At 38.3% G+C, this 21500-nt stretch overlaps 1 protein-coding gene across 5 annotated transcripts in view; it reads left to right on the plus strand.

The window, feature by feature from the left end:
- Positions 1-20856, plus strand: part of nek1 (NIMA-related kinase 1) — a 225527-nt gene extending 204671 nt beyond the window's left edge. For all 5 annotated transcript variants that reach the window (XM_039751159.1, XM_039751160.1, XM_039751162.1 and 2 more), the window contains one exon: positions 20138-20856. In XM_039751159.1, coding sequence (XP_039607093.1) covers positions 20138-20151 — 14 coding nt within the window. In that variant the 3' untranslated portion in view covers positions 20152-20856. The remainder of the gene's footprint in view (positions 1-20137) is intronic.
- The last annotated feature ends 644 nt before the right edge of the window (positions 20857-21500 follow it).

Consider the following 21500-nt stretch of genomic DNA (forward strand, 5'->3'; position numbering starts at 1 on the left):
TCAGCAGTTTCTGAACTTCCTGCAGCATAGTAACTGACTACACTACTTTGTTTTGATTAAATATCTTACTCTTCCCTTGTCCTCTGTTTTGCTTTCTTGCATAATATGATAAAACTGCTGCTTATTATATTATTTATTTCACCTATGATATCAGTGAGTTTTAGTTAAGTCTAGTTTTTTGTGCATGTCTTTAATGTGGAGTAGTTCATAGTGTACAGTGGTTAATGAAAGAATGAATAATAATGACTCTGTTGCTTAGTATAAAATATCATTGTGTTGACACTTAATTTCTTGATTACACACGTAAGAGAAGAAAAAAATAGTAAATATGTAGGATTGTTACAATTGTTTAAATTATAAAGCATAATTCTGAGATTTATTTAACATAACCAATAACTATTCATCCTTCTTACATACCTTTCGTGATATTCTGACCTCATTGATTTCTAAGTAAATTTTCATTAGACACATTTCTGTGAAAATAGACTTTAAAATTCAAAGTACTGTTTATCGGATGTAATGTGAAAAGTCATATGAATTTCTTATGCAGGTATTTTCATGAGTTAATTCTTCTTCAAATATTATTCATCTTTCATTTGATATCTTTTGTAACTTCTCTTCAGAATCCTACATTACTTTGACTTGCTGTTCTGCTTCTGTTGGAGCAGATCAACCGTTGAACAGAATGATTCAAAAATATGACACAGAATCATATTAATTCCTCATTAACACATGAACATTTCTAAGTAATGTTTCACAATTAAAATGAGCAGACAGAAGCCCAGACAAATTCATAGTTAGGTAATTTTTCTGAAGATCTTAACTTTGCTGTCTAGCAGTATAGAATTACATCATTGCACTTGCTCAATAAAGGAAATGTGATGAAATGACTTGGGAAGACTCCATTGCCTGGAAGCATCATGGTACATCCATCCATCCATTACTAAACCCACTTAGTCGTATTCAGGATCACAAGGCAGGTGACATCCCTGTATTGAGCGCAAGTAATGTCATGGTTAAGAAACAGAGTTTTCATGTTTTCACCATTAGGGTTACTTCTAAATCTAAGGTTGCTGTTTTTTTTTTTTTTTTTAAGTTAGACATGCATGTTATCGACTTTGTGGTCGTGTCGTCGGACTTGCGGCCACATGTCTTGGACACTCGGGTGAAGAAAGGGGCGGAGCTGTCAACTGATCACCACCTGATCACCACCTGGTGGTGAGTTGGCTTCGATGGTGGGGGAGGATGGTGGTCAGGCCCGGTAGGTCCAAACGTGTTGTGCGGGTCTGCTGGGAACCTCTGGCAGATTCCCCTGTCAGAAGTAGCTTCAACTCCCACCTCCGAAAGAACTTCGACCACATCCAGAGGAAGGAGAGGGACATGAGTCCAAATGGGCTATGTTCCGTGCCTCTATTGTTGAGGCGGCTGACCGGAGCTGTGGCCGTAAGGTGGTCGGTGCCTGTCGTGGCGGCAATCCCCGAACCCGTTGGTGCACACCGGCGGTGAAGGATGCCATCAAGCTGAATAAGGAGTCCTACTGGACCCTTTTGTCCTGTGGGACTCTGGAGGCAGTTAATAGGTACCGACAGGCCAAGCGGAATGCGGCTTCGGTGGTTGCTGAGGCAAAAAATTGGGCATGGGAGGAGTTTGGGGAGGCCATGGAGAACGACTTTTGGACGTCTTCTAAGAGATTCTGGTCCACCGTCTGGCGTCTCAGGAGGGGAAGGAGTGCAGTGTCAACTCTGTATATGGTGGGGATAGTGCACTGCTGACCTCGACTCAGGACATTGTGGGTCGGTGGGGGGAGTACTTTGAAGACCTCCTTAATCCCATCAACATGCCTTCCAATGAGGAAGCAAAGCCTGAGGACTTGGAGGTGGGCTCCCCCATCTCTGGGACTGAGGTCACTGAGGTGGTCAAAAAACTCCTTGGTGGCAGGGCCCCGGGGGTGGATGAGATACGCCCGGAGTTCCTCAAGGCTCTGGATGTTGTACGACTGTCTTGATATGTCTCTGCAACATCGCATGGACATCGGGGACAGTGCCTCTGGATTGGCAGACAGGGGTGGTAGTCCCCCTCTTTAAGAAGGGGGACTGGAGGGTGTGTTCCAACTACAGAGGGATCACACTCCTCAGCCTCCCTGGAAAAGCCTATTCGGGGGTTCTGGAGAGAAGGGTCCATTGGATAGTCGAACCTCGGATTCAGGAGGAACAGTGTGGTTTTCGTCCTGGTCGCAGAACAGTGGACCAGCTCTACACCCTTAGCAGAGTCCTGGAGGGTGCATGGGAGTTTGCCCAACCAGTCTACATGTGTTTTGTGGACTTGGAAAAGGCATTCGACCGTGTCCCTTGGGGAATACTGCGGGGGGTGCTCCAGGAGTATGGGGTACCGGACCCCCTGATAAGGGATGTTCGGTCCCTGTACAACCGGTGTCAGAGCTTGGTCCGCATTGCCGGAAGTAAGTCGAACCCGTTTCCAGTGAGAGTTGGACTCCGCCAGGGCTGTCCTTTGTTACCAATTCTGTTCATAACTTTTATGGACAGAATTTCTAGGCACGGCCAGGGTGTTGAGGGGGTCCAGTTTGGTGGACTCGGGATCGGGTCACTGCTTTTTGCAGATGATGATGTCCTGTTTGCTTTATCAGGCCGTGATCTTCAGCTCTCTCTGAATCAGTTCGCAGCTGAGTGTGAAGTGGCTGGGATGGAAATCGGCACCTCCAAATCGGAGACCATGGTCCTCAGCCGGAAAAGGGTGGTGTGCCCTCTCCGGGTTGGAGGCGAGATCCTGCCCCAAGTGGAGGAGTTCAAGTATCTCGGGGTGGTCTTCATGAGTGAGGGAAGAAAGGAGCGTGAGATCGTCAGGTGGATTGTTGCGGCGTCCGCAGTGATGCGGGCTCTGCATCAGTCTGTTGTGGTGAAAAAGGAGCCGAGCCGTAAGGCAAAGCTCTCAATTTACCAGTCGATCTACGTTCTTACCCTCACCTATGGTCATGAGCTATGGGTAGTGACCAAAAGAACGAGATCGCGAATACAAGCGGCTGAAATGAGTTTCCTCCACAGGGTGTCTGGGCTTTCCCTTAAAGATAGGGAGAGAAGCTCAGTCATCCGGGAGGGGCTCAGAGTAGAGCCGCTGCTCCTCCGCATCGAGAGGAGTCGGATTAGGGTGGCTCGAGCATCTGATCAGGATGCCTCCCTGGTGAGGTGTTCCGGGCACGTTCAACCAGGAGGAGGCCCCGGGGGAGACTCAGGACACGCTGGAGGGACTATGTCTCCCGGCTGGCTTGGGAACACCTTGGGATTCTCCCGGAAAAGCTAGAAGAAGTGGCCAGGGAGAGGAAAGTCTGGGCCTCTCTGCTCAAGCTGCTGCCCCCGCGACCCGACCTCGGATAAGCAGAAGAAGATGGATAGTTGCATGTTATTTCATAATGTTTATTACTGATATTCTTACTATGTGCAACAGACAGACATGGTGAAGCAGCAGCATGAACTCTTCTGTCTGTGGGATTCCATGTAGTTTGTTGAGCTGCACTGTTACACAGATTTTCTCAGTAAGCAAGGCAGTCCTGCTTCTCCCTTGATTGATTGATTGATTGATTATTTTTTTATTGTTGTGAAAAGATGTATGTTCTCTGCTAAGACCTACATATTTTTTTTTGTTATACTGAGAATTGTACTGGGGAGGAAAAAGTTTTGCGATGGTGTGCTTAGTGAATGGTGCTATATATGAATTATGCTTTCACTGCTGTAATGGATTTTGACTGCAGGTTAGGTAAAACATGACATGTTCTAAGCAGAGTTAAGGAAGAACCAATGTTCCCAGAAAGAAGGGCATTACAATCTAATTACTAAGTAAAGCATAACTGGCTAATATAATTTAAAAGTAACCAAAATGCCTTAAGAGTTGTTATTATTATTACTACTATTTTTTTTATATTTGGCTTACACCTAATTACTAGAAGGCTTACACATTTTTATTACTTCCATATTGCTGAGAGAAATATTTTGGCTTAAACTTGTTAGATGAAATCCTTTTACTGCTGAACTCCAATGGAGTATGTCTTTAAGATTTATTTATGCAGTATAATAATTACATTTTGTACAAAAATTGGAATGTTATGCTTATCTGATTCAAAGTGAAATCAAAAGACACTATGTAATAAAAAACCAATGTCAAAACAGTTAATAAGTTATTATATGCATTTTTGAAAATAATATAAACAATTGAAAATGCATTAATATAAAATGACACTATGATAAATAAATCGGAAGTAGAAGAATTGCATGCAACACTTTGTAAACTTCCAAGTCTCAGTGAGGTTTATTCAGTCAATTAAAGTTGCCCATGTGTGAAGTACTACTGTACATCTTTCTCATTATGAGTAGGAACTATATATAAAAAAATGCAGTTAAGTATTACTTATATCAAGATCAATATGAATCATAATAAATTTCAGAATATCATAAAAGCATAAAAAGTCAGTACCTTTCCAAATTATTATTAATTCCAGTAACATGAATTATTATTGTTACTTCAAAAAGCATTCTTCAGGTGCTCTCTGATTTAATAGTAAATTAAACAATGTACAAGCAAATGGTATGGGGTTGTGGCTGGGACATTAGCTTTTAATCCCTAGGTTTGCTTGTTCAGTTTCCTGATTCACTGTCTGTCCTTGAGCAGGTCATTAAACACAATCATGATGTAGTCTGATCAAATGTACATTAACAGTGATATTCGTATCACTTTGTTTTTGCTATCCTATTATCTTGTTGTTATACATGTATACTATCAGTGAAATGTGTACTACCCTGTGTTAAGCTGGAATGCCTGTAGCCCACTCAGTCTTTGGCAGTATATCCCAGACCTACGCACCACAGAGTATACATCTCTAAAGGTGGTCTCATATTTTCGGCGTCTTGCCTCAAGCTACTCAACATAATAACTTACATCAACTTAATGGTTGCTGGCAGCACCTAAGCTCTGTTAATGGTGCGGTCAATGCCAAGAAAAAACTAAACCTAGACGGCACATTGCTATAGTCCAGTGCAGGACTTGCTGACACACAAGAATGAGTTACAGCTGGAAGTTAAAAATCACTTTTAAGTTTAAACTAATGGAAACTTTTACTAGCAGTTTTATGAAGGATATGTTAAATAGTTTGCAAAATGTGTATTGTGCAATAAGTCATCAGGGCTCTTGAACACTATCTATTTATAAGGGGTTTGAGGACTACTAGATACTTTAGCCTACCTGTCATGTTTTTAAACATCCATTATTCCAGTAGCATCAAGCATAAGGATAAAAACAACACTGAACAGAATACAAATATACTGCTGAACTTGTTCAGATGCTCACGGACCCCTATATTCACTCACTCTGGGGCAACCAGTAAACACATTTGTGGATTATGAGTGTGGAAAAAAAACACAATTATGATGAAAAAATTCATACACACATGGAGGGTGGATTGCCCAAACTCTGCACAAACAGTAGCCATTCCAGAATTTAAACACCGCATACGGACTACATCATGCTGACCTGCTTTTTAGATGTAAATAAGTTGATTTCTGCTTATGTGGAAAAACTGCCACTAGCTGCAGTTTTGATTGATTTGCACCATTGGTTTTGAAGTTCTGCATTTCTGGTTGCTAGCATATACTTTTCACTTACATTTGTTTGCTTGACTCTTCAAGTTACATCATGTGGCAGGTGTCCAGTGCTACACAGAAAACCGTCCTCGCCCTAATGAGCAGATAATTGCCGCCCAAGCGCGATTGTGTCAAAGTATTTATCGCATATCTTTTTCTGTCAAAATTTCAACCTACAATAATGTGACTATTGTGATAAATTAAAATACATTGCAGCATACAAAAATCCTGTTTACATGTACTTTTAACTTACTACATACGTATGTTTGTTCACATGCCTTTTTTTTAACTTTATTTTGGCCTGGTTACTGATGGTGACTTTGTGGGCTAAAGAACAAATTACTACAAGTGTTTAAAATGCATCACTTCATTTCAGTCTTATTGCATTGTGAAAATGCTCTATTTTACTCTGCCAAATGTCTCAGCATTGGACTAGGTGGTTAAGAAAATAGATGGATGGACAAATAAGGATTAAAATGAAAATTCTCCGGCTACCAAGTTCAGAGCCCATGTTTATCAAGTAATGCAGAATTACTCCTAGGAATTGCACTAAAAGTTGGAATACACCTACTTTCAAGCCAGGAGTAAGAGTTCATGTTTTAGAGTGAATAACTTCACGAGCGACACATGATACTCTTGATGTCTTTTTGTACTTTCCTTAGAAATCATGATGATGCTTTGTAGTTTCCTGATACTAACACTATGGCTTCATCACAAATATAATGATAATAATAATAGTAGTAATAATCGTAGAAAGAAGGAAACATTTTTAAAAAGGTGAATATTGTGTTAAGCTGCACATTATTGGTGGTACTTCACAGCAACATCATAAATAATGCTGTAACAAGCACAGAGATGGACAGACCAAGGCTCACACATGCTGAAAGAGAGTTAAGCTGATAATGGGTACATTAATAATGAGTGATCCACATCAATACTTTCAGATCAGTCACCTTCCTGCTGTTATGGCCATGTGAAGTGCCTTGAAAAGTAACTATTATACTTAAACTAGCCTTAGCTATAAGTCATGCTCACTCTTCCAGTGTACTGTGGTATACAGTGTCTCTCTCTCTGTGACCAACCCCCCCACCCCCCTTATCGTCTGTGAGGCTCTATTTATCTATTGCTCTGGGAGTCTTTGCCTGCCTTCTTCTACCGTCCCGGACTTGTAAACTTTAATGGAATCTTTCACTGTTTCATGAAATGCAAAGCTCAGAATACCTGTGTGACATTTTGCTGTCAACCACCAGTCCAGCCCTGCCCTGCCCTGCCCTGCTTATCTTCAGGATAATATATGCGGAGTACTATAATACAGTTTGCATCCATGACCAACTTTGTGTTCAGGCAGACTGGCATGAACCCAGCTTACTTCAACATTGCCTCGATTGAAGTGGTGAAGAAATGTATTAATCAACATATCACCTCACACGTGCTGATGACATTGAGATTTGTGCCAGATTTGAGAAATGGTTGTGTCATAACCAAATCTTTGTAATTGCAAAGCTGCATTTTACTCATAACAGTATCAACACTTTAATTTCAACAAAGAGTGCATCTGTTCTCCAGGTAGATGGGGTGATCACATAATGTATAAGATTTGCTATAAATATTTTTCTTTCTCTGTTATATTGATGTCTTTGTTGCTGCCCAGCGTTTCCAAAACATTCGGCCTTTCGCAGGATGCACGTGCTAATCTCTGTCTAAACTCATGAGCTTTCCAATTTCACTAGAAGCTGTAAGACTATGTTAGGAATAGTACCCTAAATTAGTAAAACTGATAAAAAGCTTTTATTCCTGCTACTTAAAGGAGGACCAGATTTCCATTTCTGGGATCTTAGAGACAGTTAGGACAATTTTCCTACTCTTAAGATGTGTGATAAATAATGGCACAGATCTGCATTGTTATTCATGACAGAAGACATTTGTTTGACATGCACAGAGCTACATGAAAGACTGAAAGTAATTAGACAAAAAATACAGCGCAAATAGTGACAGTCCCCTTTTTGATGTGGCAAATGTCAAAACCGAACATCCTGGATTTTGCTCAGTGTATACTGTATAAAAATGTAATTTCTTTCGTATAGCAAAAGTGTATTTCAAAAACTTATCTCCACAACCTATATCAAATCAATGGAACTAAGTCATCCACCTATCAGATATCCTATCTACTGGGTCACGGGGGTCTGCTGGATCCAATCCCAGCCAACACAGGGCGCAAGGCAGGAAACAAACCCTGGGCAGTGTGCCAGCCCACCGCAGGGCATGCACACACACACCCTCCAGGGACAATTTAGGATCGCCAATGCACCTAACCCGCATGTCTTTGGACTGTGGGAGGAAACCGGAGTACCCGGCGGAAACCCACGCAGACACGGGGAGAACATGCAAACTCCATGCAGGGAGGACACGGGAAGCGAACCCGGGTCCCCTAACTGCGAGACAGCAGCACTACCCACTGTGCCGCCCGGCACTAAATCCGATATGTTAACTTGAAAAGTGACAGAAACAGATTTTTGTAGAGATTATTAGGAAAGTGTTGTAGTGCTAGGCCATATAGAATGCCTTTTGATGTAATGATTTGAGCATCCAGCAAGGTTTTATTTTAGGCTTTCTGATATCAATACAGGCTGTTCAGTTGCAGTACAAATTGATTTGTTCTTAAATTGATGAATGTCTTGCAACAGCTTACTCATGCAGACTTTTTTCATGCTCTGTCTTTAGTGATCCAATTGCAGTAAGTAGGATGGCTGTATTGTTATCTTGTGAATTCAGAAAAGTGCTGTTGATCTCCTTTCTCCCAGATCAATTGTTTTAACACTAGCAAAATAACTGTTCTTATCTTTAATGACATGTTCATACAGAATGCAGTTAGATATTTGACTAAACCTCTTCATATACTTTCTACCTTAACTAGAAAATTTTATGCCCTCTTATGTGTGATTGTAATAATCTTCAAAATTTATAATTCCATGAAATATCTTAGCACTGTGTTTGCTTTATATGTGCACAATGTAGCAAATAAAGTGCTTACAGTATCCATCACCATCCTTGTCGCTTGGCTTACTACCATTATTACAATGTGTTATTTCTTAATTGGTGTCATCACATGTGACAGGTTTGTTAGGATTTTATCAGGCTTTGAGCAACATGGAATGGAAAAATATAATTGGGGAAACATTCAAGCATAATTTGTTTTCTTCAGTCAGCTGTCCTGGCTTAGCTGCTTGATTACTACATAGAATTTCAAAGTATGTGGGACCAAACAGACCACAAATGATGTAATTTTTCAGGTAATATACTTGTTTACAAGTATATACTATTGGTTTATATTTACTGTACTATCTCTTTATATGCATGCCATACTGACTTGATCATGGACAATATTATATACTTATGATATGTATTGGTGTGTCTTGTTCCCATCTGTCTCATAACAGATGAACAGAGCAATACGGTGCCAATTTACAGTTGCCAGTTAACCAAATATTTAACACTTATACATTCACCATAAGAGATGAATCACAAATAACCTTTTTTTGTTTAGTGCTGAGACTGTGCCTCTTCACACTGAAATCACTTTTTTAGAGTGTAGTTCTTTAAGTGTCCAAAGCTGATTGCATCAATTTACCCAATCCTTTTTTAGGATAATGGTCACACAGCAGCTATTTAATTTGGTGGCAGCTTTGGTCTAAATTATCCCTAAATACTTAAGTATTTCTGACAATTGCTAGTTGTTGCTGATGCTCCTATATGTAATCAGCAAAGAGCTGCAAATATGAGAGTGTCAGACATCCTTTTCTTTTAAGTAACAAACTGAGGTTTAAGCATATACCCAAACTTAGTATTTTTGCTTGTGATAATTTCAAATCATTGCCTTTTTTTGTGTAAGAATGTACTTTAAAACTATATGAGCTCAGTTACTTTTACTTTTTGCTAACATTTACTTTCTTATAAAATGCAGAGGGTTTCTGTAGCTAAATTTTACTGTCCATTATGACAGTTTTTTGTATCTTAAAAAATTAATTTTGTGCTACAATAATACAATGTGTATTAGAAGATGTGTGTCTTAAAGAGGTGTGGGTCCACAGAAATGGTACTTTTTGTGTATTTAAAATGTTTCTAGTTTATGGAAAATATTTTCTTCTTTCCCAGGTCATAGTATTTTTATTTCCTTTCACACATCAAGCAAAACATGTGATGTCTATAAAACAATAAACATTTAAGACCTAAATTAGCATTTTAATTTAGCTTTATTTTGCTATTTATTAAAATTACACAAATTGTTTAACATATACATTTGATACTAGTTATAACCTTTGTAGCAGTCATTGGCATACAGTATATCTCAATAAGGAATCAACTGCAGACAATATCAACAGCAACAACAGACTTTACTAAAAATTACAAAACAACCAGTTCACCCTGTCCAGTGCTGGTTCCTGCCTTGTGCCCAGATCTGCTGGAATAGGTTCAGGGAAGTGTCCGCTATACATATTAGATGTTGAATTTGATAAGGTAGCTTTTAAAATGCTATGTATAGTATTATTAGAAAGATGAATGACAATTCTAATGCAATTTTTGCTTGTAAGGGTATATATGCTCTTTAATGAAATTTCTGCTTCTTCATAAAATTTTAGGCACCATTTTTAAATGAGTGTGATAATGCAAGTCTGATCTACCTCACTCACATATGGCTTTACATATGGATTCTTTCAGTAATTTAAAGACTGGCTTTCTGGTTGACTGGACTAACAACACAGAGAGAGAGAGACAGGTTGGAAGCATGTGCTGATGCAGCGCATTGCCGTACCCACTGTTTCCGATGGGAGTGTTAGCTCCGTGGAAATATCTTCTTTTATATTGCGGACTACGTGACGAATGTTCTGGATTGGGGCCCGAGTGTAGCCATGCAACAGGTGACACCTCTGCACCACACTGGAACAGTGCGAGTTTTTTTGAGGTGGCTAGAGTGCCAAAGACCTGCTTACAGGGCTGGATGCAGATTAACATCATACCCAAGACAAAGCAATTGCAGGTTAAGGGTAGAATATTAATAAAAGACTTTAACATTCAAGATTAATTAGAAAATCCTGAAAACTGTAAACGGTCCTTGTGTTTAACTTTTTTGCATCATCTTTGCTCTCACCTTTTAGGGATGTTCAAATTGAATAAAACAGTAAAATGTGTCACTTCCTGTATATTTTAAGAAAATAAGTTGTATGCATACGGTTCTAGACGATGAAATGTTACATGAGTAAAATATTAATTAATATAAAGTAAAATATTCAAGTCACATTACAGTTAATTTACTGTCATTTTATTTTTTATAACCTAGTGTTCTTCATATTGTAAGCACAAGAGGGCACTCTCATATCAACTCTGAACATAGAATAAAGCCAAGTAGGCCAAATCACAAGAAAATAAAATTATTTTTAAAGCAAAGATGGATAAACAAAGGTGGACAAGCTGTACAGACACTTGCAGTTGCCATTGGCTCACCTCACGTTTCACTGTCTCTGTCCTCTAACTTCCAGTTAGATGAGTGCTTGCTCCTAGCTCCTCAGGGCTCAACATTCACTGGAGCTCTCGCTTTCTCCCATGTCCTTTTAAAGTCAAGACTCAGAATCATTTCCAAAATTCTACAACTTCTGTAATTATCAGGGCCACCAAGCCACAGTGCCTGCTGTTGGCCCCTGTGCCTTCCGCAGCCTTTAATAGGCTTGATCTCCAGGGTACCTTGGAAGCTTGTCCATTTAAAGAGGTAACCCAGCCCCTGCACGTTAGACCTTTAGTGGTTCTTGTGGGACAGGAAGTGTAATCTGTATGTCTACAGTTTTCTCCTGTGGTTACCAGTGCATTTCTTCCTGGGCAAATACAGCATGTCTCGTCTTTTCATGTGCCTGCTTTTCACTTTGTGTCATGTAATGACTTTGTCCTTCTCCTTGCAAACTCCTCCTGCATACAGCTCTCCTTATTCTGCCACCCTTTGTGTAGTATGCATTACTAATTTTTTGTTTCAGTTCACTTGCCCATTGTTTTTCCATTTTCTTTTGTTCTTCACATTTTTGTCTATCTGTAAAACTCATCTCTTATGTTAGCAATGGAGAATAACTGTACATATGTTTTCATTTGACTTAGACTAAGTCTTGCTGTTATAGGGTAAGAGAGTTTGTCATTGTTAAACAAAAAGCGTACCTTTTATCTGAATATTTGTTTTTGCACCAGAAATTAAAAAACAAGCAAAGGCTGGTCCCTGCTTTGTTTCTACTGGGATTTTCTAAAGTTTCCTGGAACTAGCAATTAAATACCTTGTCATTATTATTTGGTTCCTGCTCCATATCTGGGACAAATACCAGCCTGGTAATGCCTCAATAAGCACGATCACCGATTGATTATAGCCCATGATGTGATGTGTAGTCTATAAATCAAGGTTTATTTCTCTATGTGCAATTTTTTTAAATTCTGGGTTTATTTTTTGGTTTTACATTGTTTTTTTCAGCGCTTGTTTATCATGCATAATAAAGTAATGAGTACTAAAAAAGTAGACCAAGAGTAAGCTCCAATAGTGTTTTGATGCAACTGTAACAAAGCATTGAATATAAAGAAATATCAGATAAGGAGCTAGTAATGTCCTGCACAGGTTTAAAAAAAAAAATAATAATAATTTTTAGTGAGAGTTAAACACAGTACATGTGACTAATGAATAATAGGTGTATGGCTATTCTGTACTTAACAGACACCATACTCGCATTTAACACAAGAGAAACTCTTTGTCAGGTTAAGAGTTTTTTTGTGGCTTAAGGATTAAAGTAGACAGTGTATAGTTCAAGCTCCTTAAATGACTTGCTAATCTGATCAAGAGCCTTTCTCTAAAGAAGTGTGCCAGAGCATTTAAGCCAATATGCAGTACAGTATTCTGTATTTAGTGCTGCAGACTCTCATTTGCCAATCCCAAGCAATTTACATTTACACTGTTAACTGCCCATGCAGTTTTCTTTCTAACTTTTGACTGAGACTCTGTTCCATTAAATATCCACACTACTAGTCAGTTTGCACTAGTGATTTAATTTCACAATCGGTCTAATACAGTTTTACAGTTTAATCTGTTTTTACTTTGGAATAGTTATTTATATGCAGTATGTATTTTTACATTTATCCATTTCCTTTGCCTTTAGAACACTAATAAATTGTTCCACAATTACAACAGGGCAATATTTTAGAAAATCCTTTTAACATTATCTATTTAATTTCACCTGTAATTGGACACACAAAATTCCTAACTGCACTTTATTATCAATTAGAAGACCCCATTTTCTGTGGTGCATTCATTGTATAAATTGGCCCAGAAATGTTTCAAATCTCTATAAATAAATCTGTAGAAGCTGCATGATCACCCTTACAAATCTAAAATTTCTTGCCATGTGGCATTTTAGTGTGAGTTAGAGATGGGGTATTACATGGTTGGGGTAATGCATACATGTTATACCCAAGGACTGCAGGCCAGTTACAGTTGTATTCAGCCAGCAAGATTATAGCTTATGTCTGTCAGAGCTGGCCCACTGGTTATAGTACATGCAGCACCTATACTGCAAATCCCAGATTGCACTAGAATAGCTAGTGTTTTGTCACATCAATCAAGGCCTGCAAGCGCCAGCTCTCCATGCCCCCCTGTTGATATACTCATCAGTAGCCTCAAGCAAGCTAACCCTTGAAAATGGTAAAATGAAAGGTGGACTCTGAAAACAGAGACATTCAAGACGGTTGGGAGGCAGAGTATCTGATTTGCCAGCTTTGAAGACCAGAAAATTAAGTTTGAACTTCTCAGTAATCCGTTTTCAGTTGACGTGGAAAGAGTGTCCAAACTTAGCTGATCAAACTTCAACGTAATGACGCACTGAAGGCAAAGTATGACTGTATGGGCGATGCACAGTTTCCACGTTTCATCCCTGACGCAGTGCCCCAGCTCTGCATACAAGCTTCTCAAACGCTCTCTGTCTGGTAGTACATATGTATATGAGCAACTTTTCTCTGTGGTGAAGATGAACAAAACATCACACAGGAATTGTCTCACTGATGTATGCCTTCATTCAGTCTTAAGAGTTTCCACAGCTCAGAGCCTGACCCCAAACACTAATGAATTTGCAGCCAAGAAAAGGTGCCAGGCTTGGGCTAATGTGCATTAGAGCAACAGAGAGTGTTCTCGAATGTATATGTTTTCTTTCTGGTTTTTGTCCTGTTATTGCAAAGCAGAATATTAGTAGCTGTATGTTTGGATTTTCATTGAGGAAATTTTTGGCTGTTTTGAAGGCCTGCAATAAAATGTTTTTATTAGAAATGATTAAGTGAAACACTGTTAATAGAAAGGAATGCAAAAGAAATTAATGCCACCTATATACTGTAGATAGATAGATACTTTAGTAATCCCAAGGGGAAATTCACATACTCCAGCAGCAGTATACTGATAAAAAAACAATATTAAATTAAAGAGTGATAAAAATGCAGGTAAAACAGTTTACAGCCATACCCCCCACCCCCCACGTGGAATTGAAGAGTCGCATAGTGTGGGGGAGGAACGATCTCCTCAGTCTGTCAGTGGAGCAGGAGAGTGACAGCTGTCTGTTGCTGAAGCTGCTTCTCTGTCTGGAGATGATACTGTTCAGAGGATGCAGTGGATTCTCCATGAAAGCCTGCTCTGCGCCCGTCGCTCTGCCACAGATGTCAAACTGTCTAGCTCCATGCCTACAATAGAGCCTGCCTTCCTCACCAGTTTTTCTAGGTTTGAGGCGTCCTCCTTCTTTATGCTGCCTCCCCAGCACACCACCGCGTAGAAGAGGGTCTTTTTATTTTAGATTTGATCTCTTATTTTTTATTTAATCAATAAGCTAAGTTTGTTCTGAATTCTGAGGAAAAGCTAAGTTCATGTTTCTGTATGAATAATTTGGCATAATACATCTGAAAAATGTAGTCAATTTATACTTTCTTTTCAATAAATATTGACCCAGTTTTTAAGTTCAACACCCTGTGGTACGGCAACTCTTTATGCCTGTGCTTATGATTATACTTACCCACTTTTTGTCTTCTATTGTGTAGTTTAAGCCTCTTAGCTAAATATCTATGCATACATCGCTCAGCTCCTTCCCTTTAACTTTTAATTTAGATTAATCTTCCACCCTTTTTATTAAGGTTTTCAAAAATGGCTGTATTTATTGTTGTAAATTAACCTTAAATTTTCACTTGTTCATCTCATAATTAGTTTCCTTATTTTCTTTGGTTCACCCCTGAACTGTAATTTCAAGTAATTACTTGAATGTGTTTCTTTTATCTATTGAGCACAATGCCCAAATTAGGCTGGACACAGAAGTGCCTTGCCTTCTTTGCTTAGCACTTGATGGTATGATACTAGAGAGCGACATGAAAATCTCTGCCACTTTTAAATTAGAAGTTGGGTTTGGAAGCAATGAAAAATTAAACGCTGCTTTATCTCTCATCAAATCATAAAAGAAACTAATTGCCATTGACCTTTTTACCACTGACTACTTTTTATCTCCAGCAGAATGCACAGAGGTTCAAGTGCCATATGAAAATGAGTGCTGCTGGACCTGTTAAGAACAATTTCTGTCATACAAAGTAATAATCCAGAATATATCAACACTAGTATATAGTCTCTAAATGACCTGGCACCTGGCCAAAATACGTAGTGAGTGGCAACTTTATTTTGGTGTGGCTAGGTTGTAGTGTGTGGGTGCCTGTCTCATGAATTTGTTCAGGCATTGACTCAACAACATATGGCCATGGCTGCTCCTGTAGTAAATGTTTATTAGCTGGTAGTGGATAGTACAATGCATCATATATCACACAAGTACATTAAGATTGAAGTGTGCTTACTAATGAGGTTACTGCATTCATCTAGAATTATTCCAGGACATGTGTAGCCTTGCTGAAAATGCCCATTTTGCTGTAATTAGGACTGTACCTGATCAGCAATGATGTTCTGATATATTGTGGCATTCAATTGTTGATATACTGTTATCAAGGAATTCTTTGTGTCATTAATAAAAGATCTGAGACACTTAACACTGACACCTTCCACATGTATTGTTGATACTAGCAGATTACATCAACAACATTTTGGAATTTTCATCGGATCCAGGCTGATCGTCAGAAAATGAGATTTGAAGAGCCTGGTTTTTTGAATCTCTTAATTTCCAGTGTTTGCATTACTCAACCAAATTACAAATATAGCAGTATCTTCTTCTTTTTGTTTCTTTGTGCTGATAGGAGATGATTTGAGTCATTGTTGTACTGTACTTATTACCCCAACAGTATGTTGTTAGTTCTGAGATGGCTCTTTAGGTACCACTCTTGTACTTGGCGTTTAGTTGATTTGCTGTGTGAGGTATACTGCATAGAACAGTGATACTTAACTGGTGGCTCTTGGAGTCTATTTAAGTGGTTCACCACATGGTCGCATTTTGTGATTAAGCATTCGGGGCCCTTACCACCAGAATGTGTAAAAGTATTTTCCCCCTAGCAGTCAGATTCCTGAACACTCATGGACCAGTCTGATATCTGATATATGTGTTCTGCTGTGCAATGTTGCACATGTTTGCACATTTGACTCACATGCACCTTGTTGTATATTATGTGTTTTTATGTTGTGTTGTGGATTCTTCATTGTCCTGTGTTCCATGTAGCACCATGGTCCTGGAGGAACGTTGTTTCGTTTCACTGTATGCTGTACTACTGTATATGGATGAAATGACAATAAATACTCTTGAATCTTGAAATTCAAATTTGAACAGAATTATTTTCACTTTCACTTTTTCAGTACCAAGAACAAACATTCTCTATCTCAACACCTATTAGCTGCACAAAAATATTTCCACATAATGGATTTATTTAGAAAAATAAAAAAAAAAAACCTTTGTGAACATAAGGAGACCTGGGTTCGCTTCCCGGGTCCTCCCTGCGTGGAGTTTGCATGTTCAGTCAGTCAAACATTATCCAACCCGCTATATCCTAACACAGGGTCACAGGGGTCTGCTGGAGCCAAAACCATTCAACACAGGGCGCAAGGCAGGAACAAATCCCAGGCAGGGCACCAGCCCACCGCAGGGCACACACACACACACCCCAAGCACACACTAGGGACAATTTAGGATCGCCAGTGCACCTGACCTGCATGTCTTTGGACTGTAGGAGGAAACTTGACGACCCGAAGGAAAACCATGCAGACACGGGGAGAACATGCAAACTCCACACATGGAGGACCTAGTAAGTGAACCCGGGTCTCCTTACTGCGAGGCAGCAGCGCTACCACTGCGCCACCATGCCGCCCATCCATTCAGAAATGAGTGAATCAAATTTTTTGGATACTGTCTCCTACAACTTCAGGACTCCTAATAAAGAATGATGGTATTGGTTGACAGATTTCATAATTCATTCAGAAGGAATCAACATTTATTACCTTTTTTACTGTTTTATTAGTATTAATTGGGGAAAACATGCAAACCTCCAAATGCTGATGTTGAGTGGTGAGGTCATGATCATATAGAGCCTAGGTGTTGTCTGTATGAAAACTTGTACATTCAGTTATTCAGGGGAACCAGTGAAGGTACTGTATATTCATGTCGAACAAAAATGTGCAAGAACTAAAAATAAAGAAGGCTAAATTCATACAGTGACAGGTTATCTTCTAGAATTAACCTTGGAATTGTATCATTGTAAGTCAAAAGCAGTACTAAAGTCAAGGAGGGGAAGGGCAGAAGATGGTTCAACATGTAATATGAATGCAAGATATTTCAGCTCTATGGTGGAGTCCAGAATGAAATGATTGTCCATTATGACAGCTTTTGGTGTGTTTGGAAGAAATATGGTGCTAAATGGCCTTTAAAAGGTAGGGGTCATTCTGGAAATCAAAGCATAGTTATTCTTATTCATTGTTCAGTATTCCTATTTTGAACATTCTGTACAGTTTGGATAAAAACTGGTGTGTCACATTTGTATTATCTTCCATACACAACCAGTTGACTAAAAGCTGAACAGGACATCTGTTTTTGTGTGTATTTGTGTGTACTGTATACATACACACATTGCTCCATCTATTTTCTGTACACTTGTTTTTTATTTTACTATTACTGGGAACAAGGCCGAAGTTAGCCCTAAATAGGGCATTAGTGTGTCACAGAGCACAATCATTAAAACTGGGACAATTTAAAGTGACCAATTCATCTAGTATGCACACTCAGGAATGTAGGAAGAAAACTGGGGTACTCTCAGAAAACCCCACAAAGATGTATAGGGAGAGCATGATCTTACAGATAAAGAAACGAGGAATGTTCATGTGATGTAAAGGCAACAAAACTGATTTAATACGTGTATTGGAGCTAGCACAAATACATAAAACAACACAATCTGTAGACTTAATGTCTTTGTGCTATAATGGGGGATTTCCCATTTTGCATTAATATCTTTTGTAAGTAGTTAACTTGGCTGGGGAGTATGTAATGATGGGTCTTTACAGACACTGGCATTAATGTGCGTGTTTGATGCTGTGCCAGAAGCCTACTGTAAGCATGACCTAATCTGTTTTTATACTTTGAGACCCTTGAAACACCAAATTGTGCTGAGTTTGTCAGTCTGTCTCTGACTCACTATAACAACAATCTTTAATATACTATATTTTCCATTTCTCTCCTTTCCTTAATCTTCCTTAATTTATTATGGTAAAGCCTAACATTTTATTGTTTATTTATACATTTCATATAAAGTATATTCCAGCAACAAAATTAACCAAACAGTTTACTTACTGGTTAGCTTCTATTACCTTCTAGAAGAGCTTGGTGTAGAAGATAGAATTTGTAAATATGAAAAGTACCTTGGCTGTCGGAGTGAATTTCAATCTCAGTGCTCTACTTTAGATTGCATTTCTGCATAGGGCCTTGTATGTCATTGTGTAGTAATATCATGTGCAACTCAGGTTTAAAAAAAAAAGTAAAGTGCCTTCCTGTTAAAACAGTGCTTTGGAGTTTCCTTTTTTGTGGCTGCTGTTACTGGTGCTTACAGATGGCTAGTACTCTATTTACGGTGTATTAGAATTACTTGTATTTTGTAGAACTCTAAGAACTGCCTCTTTTGTTGTTCTGGCAGCATTATAAGGGAAAAGGAAGACTGCATCTTTGGTTTATCACCTCCCGGTGAAGCTATCTAAACTAGTGGTTTGTTAATTGCATAAATTGATTCAGCTGTACTTTCTGTAGCTTTTTATATTGAATACATTTTGATCATATAAAGTTACTGATGGTTTACTAAAGAACAATTTCCCAGTCTGAAGTGTTTTTGAATTCAACTGAAATGGATTTGAATGTCAGCCAGACCAACAAAATCTGGCTATGTCAGATAACATTGAATCATCAGAATTCTTTTAGTTAAAATAGTTAATGTTCATCTAGATGAGATAACATCTTAGTCTTTAACTAACAAGTCGAACTTCATAGACTAAATGACTATTTCATTCCTTTAATCAGTTAATAAAAGAGAGCATTTAGCCTCAGCTCACCAATGGGCAAATTTGGAAGCTAGTCTGAGGTTTAAAAAAAAAAAAAAAAGTTGCACAGTGAAGAGCCCCAGTATCACTTATGGGAAGAAACCAACAAAATGGAGAATTAATAATAATAATTAATCAATTTTTTTTTTTTCTTTTTCTTTAAAGTAAACTTTAGGACTTTCTCTTGTCTGTAACATCAAGCTCTATCCGTGCTGGTTAAATGTGGATGAATCATAACATATAATTAGTTACTGTGTTTGCAAGAGTTCATAAAATGTCATTGATTTGTCATCAGTTACAAAAAAAAAAAAAACTTTAACCTGGCCCAATCCTAATATGACACAGCAATCATCTGCTATGCATAAATTTGTCTCTTAACATTTAATTTAGATTTGATTGCTAACTGTGACTTTTGTAAAGACAAGACAGTGAATATTCTACAAACCATTTGGCTTAAGTGCAATCCTGGCATCTTATAGACTTTGACATTTCTAGAGGTTTGCCATGACTGCTTTGAGTCTCCTCTCTTTGTTTAACCAGACAGGGAGTGAACCTTCTAGTAACTGACAATCCAGGACACTGGAAAGACCACCGGGCCATTAGAACCTCAAGTTCCCTTGAGTGCTGAAGATACTGCAATGAAAAGTTCAAATGGGATGTTTGTAATATTTTGATAGAAGTTCCGTAAACCTTAGCAGTCATGGCAGATGTACAGTCAAACTTGCTTCTCTACTGGCATCTCACTGTCATTTATCAGGACTATACAATACTGTATATTTTACTTTTAAAGAATTATTAAGATGTGATTCTACCGGTGACAGGTAAGTTATATCAAGTTGCACATGCTGTTCAATATTTCAGTGATCTGCAGTTTGTATTTAACTGAAAGTTGCCATATCTATTTGTTATCCTTTCCTAATACATCTCTATCTTTTTGTGTTCTCAGATAACAATGAATAGAAATGGATGTGGAGGATGGCTCACCCCCTGGTACTTTAGATGGCAAGCATCAGACCTTTGGTGCAGTGCATTGATGTAATGCTTAAGGGTACTGGCTTCATGCATTTAGTTTTTTCATTTCATGTCAAAGGACAGGCTCACAGCAAATTATTTTTTTCACATCCAGTAAAATGTATTTGTTATGGTAACTTTAGATGATTCACGCTATTATAAAAGATTGTACCCCTATAAATAGGGCATCTATGCAGTAGAATGTGTTTTTAAAGGAAAAAAGCCAAAACCATGAATGTTTAGTAATACTGAAAGCAGGAATCTCAGGCTACATACAGCCAGTCTTCCAGTGTTTTTCATTCATATTCTGCTCATAAGTAAACAGTAACAATATGGTAAGATTAAAAATGTATACCTTTCAACAATATGGAAAATATTGAATTAAAGCAAAGTATGTGGTGATAATGTGCACATTGAAAGCTTCTGTTTGAAGCTGAGAAGTGCTTAAATTTAAACAACAGGTCTTGTATGTAACTTTACAAATATTAACGCAAACATTGTGTATAAAAGGTTCAACAGTTATTTATATATATATACAGTATATATAAAAATATGTGTAGTGAACACCACAGAATGGATTAAAAATGTACATTATTAAAACCTAATATGTAATAGATAAATTTATACCAAATAAATACAATTTTGTTAAATATTTTTCTGTTGCTTTTTATTCATACTGTATTAAAAATATTCTATTTTGCTTCATCCTATTTTATTCACTTTTAAACTATCAAATGTTATAAGCCTATGTGAACTACTGCATTTTGAGCTATGAGACATCCTGTGCAGAAGCACATGAACCCGGCAATGCTTCCTGCAGCAATAAACAGTGTACTGAATCTAAAGAATTTGAATATGTCAAGGATTCTCCTGTGTCTTTATGAAATGCTGTGTTGAGTTTTTGGTGGTGGTATGTTATGATGTTGTCTGGGATGAGTTTACGCAGTTTGGGTTGAGGTCGGCCCTTCCGTGTAGTCATGTGGAAATAGGAAATACTATATCTGGCATTATTTATACTACTTGGTATTTAATACTGGAAGCACAGTAGTCAACGTCAATTGGTATGGTGTTTGCAAATCTTTGTTTTTCATCTGTTTGCACGTCACACTCCTGTATTTCTTGTCCTCCTTTGAATTTCCTAAATAGCTGCACTAGAAATGCCAATGTTGTCATAACTCTAACCTCTTACTCAAAAATCTAATTGATATTGTAAACATAGAAGTTAACCATTTACTGACACATAACAGCATTGAATGCTGATATCAAGGTATGAATCATTGTCTCTGTATTTGCATATC

The sequence above is a fragment of the Polypterus senegalus genome, chromosome 4, assembly GCF_016835505.1.
Source record: "Polypterus senegalus isolate Bchr_013 chromosome 4, ASM1683550v1, whole genome shotgun sequence".
Classification (NCBI taxonomy): domain Eukaryota; kingdom Metazoa; phylum Chordata; class Cladistia; order Polypteriformes; family Polypteridae; genus Polypterus; species Polypterus senegalus.